The sequence below is a fragment of the Paroedura picta genome, chromosome 4, assembly GCF_049243985.1.
Source record: "Paroedura picta isolate Pp20150507F chromosome 4, Ppicta_v3.0, whole genome shotgun sequence".
Classification (NCBI taxonomy): domain Eukaryota; kingdom Metazoa; phylum Chordata; class Lepidosauria; order Squamata; family Gekkonidae; genus Paroedura; species Paroedura picta.
In genome coordinates this window covers 105496925-105507896 of record NC_135372.1, presented here as the reverse complement: position 1 = coordinate 105507896, position 10972 = coordinate 105496925, and the positions used below count along the sequence as shown (strand labels likewise).

At 45.1% G+C, this 10972-nt stretch overlaps 1 protein-coding gene across 1 annotated transcript; it reads right to left on the bottom strand.

Annotated features, from left to right (window-relative positions):
* Nucleotides 1-2023: 2023 nt before the first annotated feature.
* On the bottom strand, nt 2024-3189 carry G0S2 (G0/G1 switch 2). The gene is made up of 2 exons (XM_077334868.1): nt 3027-3189; nt 2024-2714 (listed from the first exon to the last, which is right to left on the bottom strand). Exon 2 carries the CDS (start codon nt 2680-2682, stop codon nt 2362-2364), a length of 321 nt encoding a protein of 106 aa, XP_077190983.1. The 5' UTR covers nt 2683-2714; nt 3027-3189; the 3' UTR covers nt 2024-2361.
* Between the last annotated feature and the right edge of the window lie 7783 nt (nt 3190-10972).

Sequence of the window (10972 nt, the reverse complement as noted above, 5' to 3'; positions counted from 1 at the left end):
CGAAATTTGGGAACTTTTCACACAGGGGAATAGATCAGGTCGGGGGGGGGGGGTTGACAGCAGCTAGGCAGCAGCTTTAGCTTGGGGTGTGGAGTGTCAGAGGTGCTTGACAAGGGGCCAGGTTGAGGGAGGCCCCTGGCGGAAGAGCTCAGCTTTGCAGGCCCTACAGAACTGTTTGAGTTCTGCTCATTTGATGTCTCTTCATGTTGATTTTATTAATTTATACTACTTTTGAGTCTTAGTGAGAAATGTGGATTATAATATTTAGTAAATAAAACGACCAACTTCACAGGATTGCTGTGAGGATAACATAGAAAACAGGAGAACGATATAAATCTCTTTGGGTCATTTTTGGGGAAAAGGCAGAGTCATCTTGGATGTTACTTACAATCACAGAATTTTGTTATAATTAAGAATAGTTGCAGAATAACTGGGAAATTCAGGTGTGTAGTTTAAGGTCCCTACTCAGAATAGCCAGAACATCAGGCTAACCCCTTAACAGCCCCCCCTGCCCTGAGGCAGTGGTGGGCTTATTGAGCTGTTGGGGGGTGGGAGACTTGGAGTTTTAGATTATTTCCATCACCGGGAGTGGAGACCATGAGGTTGAGTTTTAAATAGGGTTGTAGTGTGGGACTTTTTATCTTGTAACCAGCCATGAGCCAGATAGTCTAGGAGTGCTGGGAAATAGTACAATAAATAAATAAAATATATATTTTTAGAGTATCAGAAGTGTAGTGAATTAGGAAAACCATACAGAATATTCATTTTTATTTTATCCTTCTTCTAAGCTCTTAATCACACGTGTGGTTTTTGCTTCCTTTTATAGAAATCCCAGTTAATCCCCTTAGGTGCAAACTTAAATGGACTCCGGGGAATGGTAGAGGACAGGAAGGCCTGGAGGATCATTGTCCATGGGGTCGCGATGGGTCGAACACGACTTCGCACATAACAACAATAGAAATCCCAAGAGGTAGATTAGGTTGAGAAAATTACTAATCTGAAATCACTAAGTGAGCTCCATTACAGAGAGGTTTGAACTCAGATCTCCCAGATCCTAACCTGATAGTCAAGGGAACAAGAAAAAGGCATAAAGGTTAGAGTATCTGTTTAAAACTGTGCTCTTCTCAAATGTTTGGTGGGGACTTTATAGAGGTTAAGGGCTTTTCTGTACCTCTCTATGATATTATGCACACAGAGAGAAACTGAAAATATACAGGGTGCCTGATGTCTGATATGGAGTAAGAAACTTGGTCCATAATGTCTCCTTGAATTCTCAGTGGTTTTCGAGGAGCTCAGATGGAGGTCTGTCACATCACCCACTACTTCATCTTAAGTGGGCCTGGCAGAGAGTAAGCCTGGGACCATCTGCATGCCAAGCAGATGCTCTGCTATTGAGCTACTAGCCCCACCCATATAGCAAATGGAGCAAGGAAAGGCAAGCTATTTTGATATCCCCCCAACTCTCTACCCACTCCAACACAACCACCCAAATATTTAGTAAAAGAACAGTGTTAGCTGAACACTGATATGTTATGTTCCACTGAATCATAGTTGATATTTCCAAAGAAGACACTTGTTGATACAGTCTTGTGTTTTGAAACTACCTCCAAATGAGTATTCAGGACTAGTGTATACATGCCAAGGCCTACTGTAATGATGTGCCACTGAAACCAGAATGATCACAATTGAAACTAGATGTACATTTTGCAACACTAAGTTTTTGGCTTGCCGCAACACACAGCCTGATATTACAGTCCCAGTAAAGTAAGAGATTTCCATATACTGGTATAAAATTTACGTCAAACTACACCACCTAGAAATCAAAGGGAGTGGGAGGTCAAAGGGCTGTATTGAATATGAGAATCCAATGGAATTTAATCTTGATTAACTTCTCTGGATTTATTTTTATTTAGGATTGCAAATTAGCTCCTTTGCTGTCATTTTCAGATTCTCCCCCCCAACAATAAAATGTTCTTGCAAGAGATGCTGTCAGCAATTACCCATGCAACATACTAGACTCCAATAGGTAAAAAATATTTTATTTAAAATGTAGTGTAAAATGCATGTAAAATCAGAATAAAAAATAACCCCACAGAGGGAAGTACAAGATGCTCCAAGCTTCACATATTCATACCAACAGAACAGGTACATAGATGTCAATGGCTGTGTCCAACTGCTGCACAGCAGCAAAATAAAAGAGTTTGGGCCAGAGTCCCTTTAAGTGTGCAGTCTCTCCTACACATGCAGGACGGGGTTCTAGACTGCTGGCTTCTGCACAAGGCAGGTGAGCTCACGTTGGTGCTCTGCAGGTCACAAGTCCTCCCACACTCAAGACAGTCCTCAGGATTTCTTTGAGTGGTCTTACGATGCCCGCTGCCTGTTGACAGCATTCCTCAGGGCCACATCCTGCTTGCTCTTTTCCAAGACAACCTCCTCCTGTTTTGGGAGCAGAACTGCCTCTTGCACCAGGGGAGCAGACCGTTTCTTTTTCTCTTCCTCATCCTCCTCATCCTCCAGCTTCCCCTCAGAGGTGAAAGGGCTGCAGACCGTCTCCACCAGGCCAATGACCACCCCAGCAAAAGCCAGCATGCTTCCCAGCATGTACATTTTGACCATCTTCCGATTTGGCTTCTGGCTCAGCATCTCTTTGGCAAAGGGGATCAGCTCCTGCATGGTCTCCATGGTTCAGCTGCAGCTAGACGAAGGGCCGAAGCCTAGAGAGCAAAAATGACAGGAGGAAAAGGTCAGTTTCAGAGGACTGACTCAAAACAGTTTCCCTGTCCTAACAGCAGCCCACAGTCCCCACAGAGTATAGCCCCAAGGGCCTCCAGGGGGCCAGGAACACGCTCTTACAAGGACGCGCATGGTGCTACCGGGCGAATGCAAAGCTATTCTAAAACTGATACACCCCAGCCGAGCTGCTCTTCCCCGACACCGCGAGACTCCCCTGCCAGCCCTTCTCCAAAACAGGTCTGAAATGTAAGACCGGAATGCAAGGCCTTCGCTTCCCCCTCGGCAGTACTCACCAGAGAGAGAGAGAGATGGTCTGCAGCGCTCCGGCCTTCTGAGCACGCGATCGGCTTTCTCCGGCGTCTGGCGGGCGCTTAGGTGTCCCTCTTCCATGCACAAAGGCGCTCTCAGCCTCCAAGCGGCGCTTTCCCTGCCGGGCGGCTCTGACCCTTTTATTCCCCTGCTTGCCCCTGGCTCCGCCCCGCCCCGAGCCAGCCGGCCTCTTTGAGCTTGTCCACGCGGGCGAAGGGCCAGCAGGGCTGCCCATGCGCCGAGCACGCCGCCAGCGCGCAGCCCATTGGTGGGCGGCTAAAGCCTCCTTCGCCTTTGAACCGGCCGGGGCGTCCCTTTCTCCCGTGACTCAGGGACTGGGGGAGAGCGGCATGCAGCAATCAGTCCCATGCATGGGGAGGGGGAGGGGGAGGGGGAGGGGGAGGGGGGGTAGGTGTTCGACAGTCACGTAGCAAACGTGCTGGCGGTTTGGAGCAGCTGGGTAGCGCCTTGCGGGGGGGGGGGCGGTGTTTGTCAGCGCCCATGTCCTCTGGAGGCCCAGCAATGTCTTTTGTGTAGCTGCGGACGTGCGGCGGAAGATGACCTTCACTCTTCCCCTCAAAAATGGCCTTGTGCTGAAGGGCTTTCAAGAAACTCCTCCGTCGGTTTAATGGGTTGCCGGGCAGAGGCTGTCATTGTTTAACTCTTGGGGGGCTCAACCTGCCTCTCTGCAATTGAACGCTGAAAAGTGCAAGGGAGCAAAATGCACGGAACAAAAGGAGACCCCCCCCCCACACACACACACGCTAAGCTCAAAAGCAGCAGAAGAGAGCTGGTTTTTTATACCTGGCTTTTAGCGACCCAACCGAGACCCCCCCCCCCCAAGTGACTTATCAGCACTTTTCCCTTTCTCTCTTCACAGCAGGTACTCTGTGAGGTAGGTGGGAGCTGAGACCTCTGAGAGAACTGCTCAGTGAAACCAGCCCTAAGAGAACTGAGAGGAGCCTAAGGTCACTCAGCTGGCTGCATGTGGAGGAGGAGCAGGGAATCCAACCCGGCTCTTCAGATTAGAAGCCATTGCTCTTAACCATCACACTGGCTCTCACACAGGGCCAAGAAAGAAGATTTTTTGTATGCTTTTTCAAATGTAGTTTAGTTGTTATGCCTTTTGATTCGATGTTTGCCTGCCTTTCTGTAAATAATGGCCACTTGGCCAGACAGCACTTTGTATTGAAGGTTTGCCTTTATGGCAGGCTATCCTTGCTTCCCAGATGGTTGCATTTTATCTCAGGCGCGGGTAGGGTTTTTCAGTTTCAAAATATCATGGCCTTTCATCCTACAGTTGGTGGTGAACTTGCCACAATTAAAAAACAACATTGTTTTGAGCATGTTATCTGTAATTGCCCCAGAAGCCTGTAATAGCCCCAGAAGTTTGCTCTATACCCACCCAGCACTTTCTCTGACCTGACATATTCTCTCAACATTTCAGCCCGGTCAAGAGACTTTGGGCAGCTTTTAGCCTCTCTCCACTCACCTGGAGGAGCTCAGGGTGATCACCCTCAACTATGTGAGAGGGGGATTTGTTGCAGAGGGAAGGTTTGGGTTGCCAACAGAGCAAAATTGTATGATGTATGGAAGAAGACAACTTTTCATGGCAGGGTGTTAAAGAACATAAACCTCTACAAAAGAGATAGCACCCCCCCCCCTTTTAGGCAGTTGATCACCCTGAGTAACAAAATAAAACTCTGTTCTAGAGATTTCTGAAAGACAGTCCTCTGAAAGAGAGTCCTCTGTATTTCATGTGTGAACAGGAAATCTGAACCCATTTCTTCAATCCAAACCCAGTACACCATCCACTATGCTACACTTATTTAGATTGACTTTGGGGTTCTAATTTCTTTTAGACTGATATCCTGAGGATTTTCTGCAACATAATGGAGTTACTTTATATTTGTAATTTTAATTATTGCTTGTAAGTCGCTTTGAGTTACGAAAAAAGGGAAGGTATTAATATTTTAACAATGATTTTAGTAAAACAACCATGTTATGATTTTAACCCCCCCACAGCCCCCACCAGCCTATTCATGCAGCTTTTGACTCATTCAGGTGAAAGGTAAAGCTGTACATTTTATTATCGTGTCCCTGTCCAGCTTTTGGGAAAATGTGGTTAGTTCCTTTCTAGAGCATAGGGCATGGGTCTAGGACTTGACTCAAGGGATCAGTATTCTATTTCTGGCTACCGAGCCACTGTGCAATCTTGCGTAAGTCTGTGTGCCTCCCTCTCACCTTTCACCCACTGGCTGCTTTGCCTGTTGGGACAATAAGGGACTGTGTGTCTGCGGGCTGCTATTGAAAATAAAATGACCCTTGCTCAGAGACTTGGTTGCAGTGTTCAGATAAGTAGCAGTTGAAATGTTTTAATAGTAATGTCTAGAATCCTGTTCAATCCTTCAGGCTGGACCTATGACATTGTTAATTGTCCCACCACAATCTCCATGCTGTTACTGTGTCATTTGTAGTGGGTCCTATGTCTATCAACCCAAATGTGCATAGGCTTACTACTCTGTTTTTCTAGCAGACTGATTGTGCAAAGGCTGTGCTAATCCTACTCTTTTCAAACAACTCATCTCACTGAAACATAAAATTATCCATACACCTGTGCTAATGATCTGGTGAATGCCTGGACCTGAAGGCACAATCTTACCCCCTCAGCCCCATCAATGCATTCATTTTGAATACCGAACAAACCTTTGGTGAAGGGAAGAGCAAGATCTTCAGTGAAGTTCAACCCACTGGTAAAGAGGGCAAGCCGTCTAGAACGAGACAATGGTCAAATGTCGAAGAATTCTGCCTAACTCCTATCTATTCCTGCCACAGTATGGCTTCTGATTCCATCAAATCCAAGAGGTTTTTTTTAGCAGAACACCAGAATATAATTTTCCCAAATGAAAGTTGGTCAGTTAGTCAATTGCAGGATGGGTCTTTTAAAATATTGGGAATAGGGGTGGTTTAAAGGCAAAGAGTCTCTTGTGGCACAGGGTGGTAAGGCAGCAGAAATGCTGTCTGAAACTGCCTGTCCATGAGGCTGGGAGTTCAATCCTTTAAAGGTAAAGTTATCCCCTGTGCAAGCACCGAGTCATGGCTGACCCTTGGGGTGATGCCCTCTAGCATTTTCTTGGCAGACTCAATACCGGGTGGTTTGCCATTCCCTTCTCCAGTCATTACCATTTTACCCCCCCAGCAAGCTGGGTACTCATTTTACCGACCTTGGAAGGATGAGTCAACCTTGATCCGGCTTCTGGGATTAAACTCCCAGCCTCATGGTCATAGTTTCAGACAGCATGTCGGCTGCCTTATCACCCTGCGCCACAAGAGGCTCATAGGGGTGGTTTAGGGGAACAAAAATACTTTGGCTATTAAACCTGCAGTCCCAGGCTCAGACTAATGGTCAACACTAGTTATGGGCAAACTTCCTGAAGCTTGTTTTGGTAGTGGGAGGCTTCCTGAATGAAAGGCTGCTGTAGCCATCAAACCTGGAACATAGCCAGGTAAGTTTGGGCAAATGTAGTAAACAGGAAGGGATGCAGAAGAGGATTTTCCAAATTGTCATCCAAGCTGGAGAAGCATTCTTGGGTGTGTAATGCTCACCTTGAATTGCAGGCATGCATGACAAGTCAGCAAATTCATATTCCAAACATGGAAATTACAAATGCCAGTTACAGTCAACACTATATCTTTATTGAGGATCATAACAGGATCCATATACGTAAAGCATGTTTTCTTAAGAATTTGACTATGTATGTCACAATCTGTTAAACCTTTGAAGGGAAAAACTACCAGGAGAATGTACTCTAGGTAGACTAGACACAGGAAAATATCTTGTCATAGAGTTCAGGACCTACTTCAGAGAACCCTTTCTACTTTGACGTGTCTGCCAAGAAATCTCATGCAATTCTGAAGCAAGTTTTCTTGGTGCAATATCATACGCTGACCCCAGAACACTGATAACTGTTGCCCTACAAACCTTAGAATGAATGGGATTTCAGAGTGTCATTTATTAGAAATGATGATCTTTCAGTACTCAGCTAGTGAGTAATGCCCAGTCTTAGAAGTGGCTAATGGTAAGACAGATGGTTTTTGAGGTTTTGTGAGGAAGTGAGAACTACTTATGGTATGTGCCATTGGTGAGTACAGGGTGCAAGTGACCCAGGATTGTTTAAGCCCAGGGAACGATAAAACACTAATCTTGCAAGGTTTCCTGTGCATAATTACCCCTCAAACTCTCCTATGTACAGAGAAAACAGTGCTAATCCTACTCTTTTCAAACAAACTCATCTCACTGGAACATGATAAAATTATCCATGCACATGCATCAGAATATATTATTATCAATATTACATTAATATTATTAATAATAACTAGATTTCTATTCTGCTTTGTCTCAACTGACTCATGACCAATGGCAACATATTGGGTTACATAAATAATGAATTAAAAACCTAATAAAATAAAAAATATGGCTCCAGGGAAGCTTGCCTGGCCTCAGCCTGAGCCTTTTGGAGTCCTGGCCCTGACCTGGTAGAATGAGCTCCCAGAAGATCTAAAGGCCCTGATGGAGCTGTCTAAGTTCCTCAGGGCCTGTAAAACGGAGCTCTTCCGCCAAGTCTTTCATTGAGGCTGGGGTCAGGAACAACTGGGCCCCTCCTCTGGACAACGCTTTAACATCATGAAAACCCCACCCTGTGGTGATTGGTTGTGGATGGGAAAGGGTAGATGGGAATTATGCTGCTTTCTTAGGTCTATTTTGAGGGGGAGTTGATTGGTTTTATTTGGGATTTTATCTGCTGATATGTAACCTGCCACGAGTCTACGGAAAGTGGTGGGATAAAAATCTAATAAATAATATTCAGAAATAATCTGTCATATTGCCATTAAAATCCTATTCTGAATGTGAAGAATCATGCACAGTCCTATGCAGAATTGCTCCTGTCTAAGTCCATTGATTTCAGTGGCTTTAAGATGGAATAACCCTGTTTAGGACTGCATATCATAAATGGCAGAAAATATTCAGTGTTTTCTTTCCATAAGGGATAGTTGTCTTTGTCTCCTGATGCTATTGTGTTGATTCATTTCCAAAAGCATTGCTGTGCTAGTCTGTTGCAACAAAGATAACAGGGCTTATAGATCTTTAAAGAGAAGCCATGGAATACCTTTTATTACGACCAACCCAAATTATATAACATACTGTGCAAGATGTTGAAATCTCTAGAACTCTTCATCAGGCTAGGTGTTAAAAAGCAAGACAAAGTGGGGTGGTTTCCTGGATGGGTGGACCTCCACTTTAAAAATAAATAGAAAACCAAGGGGAACATGCCTGGGTGTTCTCTGCTGGGCTGTGGATAGGCCCAGTGTTGGAAAGAAAGGATACAGGGTATTGATTTATCCTGTCCTAGTACAAAGACTTCCTACAAAGTATTCTGGAGGATGCCAGGTCTAGGGATCCAATTAGGCAGCCCCAGCTTCTGACAGGCAACTGCTTTCTCCAAGCCCTGATGGGTACTTGGCCACAGCCATTTTCTCACCCTCAAGGGTCATTGAGGTGATTACCATCTTTTTTTTGTCATGGAGAACCGACTGACTCATTAGGTTTCCATAACAGTAGTGCTTCATAAGATTTTGTCAGTTCCACCACTTGAAAGTTTATGCAATACAATGTTGTGGCGGGAGGGTTGAAATAGCATTCTGAGTCTGTGGACAGAATTCTCACAAAGGGTGGTGGGCACAATCACCTGTGGGAGGTGGAGTCATACAGTGTCTGACTGAGCCACTGTGATCCATACAACCTTCACCTGCATATTAGATTTCTGTAATTTGCTCTGTGCAGGACTACCTGCTCTGGAAACTCCAACCAGTCCAGAATTTAGCAGCCCGGGTCCTTCTGAGGACCCCATGGACATAGTACACCTGTGCTTTCCCAAGTTCACTGGCTCCAGATTGGGGACCAAATTAGGTTCAAGGTTTTGATCCTTACGTTCAAAGCCCTAAACAGTCTGGGACCTTTGTATCTTTGGGATTGACCTCTCTCCATATGTTTCCCCAAAAGAATTAAGATTTAGTAGTCAGAATCAATTCAAAGAAGTAAAACTGGCCTCAACCAGGGCCAGGGCTTTTTCAGCACTGGCCCTGGCCTGGTGGAACACTCTCCTGGATGAGATCAGGGCCCTGTTCCAAAGGGCCTGTAAGATAGAGCTAGGCCTATGGTTGAGGCCAGGCAATAAGACCGATAGAAGCTGGCCTCTCTACCTGAAATGTCTGTTTGAAAACCCATTCTTTACAACAAAGATCTTCTCAGCATGGTAACACCCTCCGGATATATATTTAAATGATAGACAAGTGGCTTTAAAAGGTTTTTAAAATCTAAATTAATATATGTATACATAACTTGTATACATTACTTTGCATCATTTTAAGACTTGTGGCTACCTGCCATTAGCCAACCAAGGAAGGGAGAGCTATAAAAATAAAATTACATTCTTACACAGAGAGGAAGCCTTCGGTGAAGAGCGGTAATTTGAAAAAAAAATCCATTGGCAAAGCGGAGTAAGAGCAAATAAAAGCAATACTGTGGTGGCAGCTGCTGTCAAATGATGTCATTTAAATGTACAGCCAATCAGACCTCCAATGGCCAGTCAGAAGCTCTGGCCACTTTCTAAGGACACTTAGCAGGCACCAGGAAAGGTCTCACTTACAGGCATCATGTTGCGGGAACCCTACATTACACTGCATCAGCTCTCTGCTGCAGCCTGGCCTGGATACTGCTGTTGGACAGAGGCAACACATGCAGACCAGGAGGTCACTGTGGAAAAAAGGCACTTAGTAATGTTGGTAGAAGGTTTTTCTTTAGCAACTTGAAGTGCTGAGATTTTTTTGAGCACGGGAGTGACTGCCATGGGAACAGATTGCAAAGCTGCTACTTGGTATGAATTACAGGTCTTCAAAAAGTCAGGAAACCAGGATTAAATAATGAGGCTCTCAACTTTTGGCCTGGAATGACTATGTAGGAAGAGGAAAAGCACTTGTAGGAAGTCTTTGGTGCATGCTGCATAAACTGCATAGTTAAGTATCTCCAGATGATCAGTTTTAGTACTGATATTCAAATTCTTGTCTTGGCTAAATGTCATTGGAGGGCAAGCCAAATTAAGATGCTAAGACCCTAAACATTGTCCAATTTTAAAGGCCCCACAACATTGTCAAAACTGATGATTTAGTCAACAAAATTTTAATGGTAAGAGACCCCTGCTAATCTGATGCCTTAAACTGTAGTTTATGTAGTTTGCACATAAAACTAGTCTGCGGTTGTCAACACCAGCTTGTGAAGTTCTTGACCATTTGGGGTGGTACCTGCAGAGGGCAAACTTGGTTAGTGGAAGGAATACAGTGATGATGTGATGCCATGGAGTCCTCCCACCAAATATGGTTGCCATCTCAGGGCTAAGAAATTCCTGGAGCTTTGTGAGCAGTGCCTGGGAAGGACAGGGTTTAGGGAAGGGAGGAAGGAGAACCAGGATATGGTGTCATCCTTCAAAGCTGCCATTTCCTCCAGTTGAAATGATCCATGTTGTCTGGAGGTATGTTGCAATTATTGGAGTGCTCCAGCTAGGTTGCTATTTCTCAGGTCCCTCCTGTCCACTAGAGAGGACGGGAAGGTAGGGTTGTTGGATCCAGGCTGGGAAATTCCTGCAGATGTTAGGAAGATACCTGGGGAGGACAAGGACCTCACTGGGGTAGAGTGCCATAGAGTCCTCCTTTCACATTAGTTCTCCCGGGGAACTAATCCTTGTCGTCTATAGATGAAGTATAAATCTGGGGGATGCCTACCTCCCACCAACTTGGCATAGAGGTGAAGAGTGGTGGCTTCTCATCTGGAAATTTGGGTTATGATTCCCCACTCCTCCATGTGCAACCAGCTGGG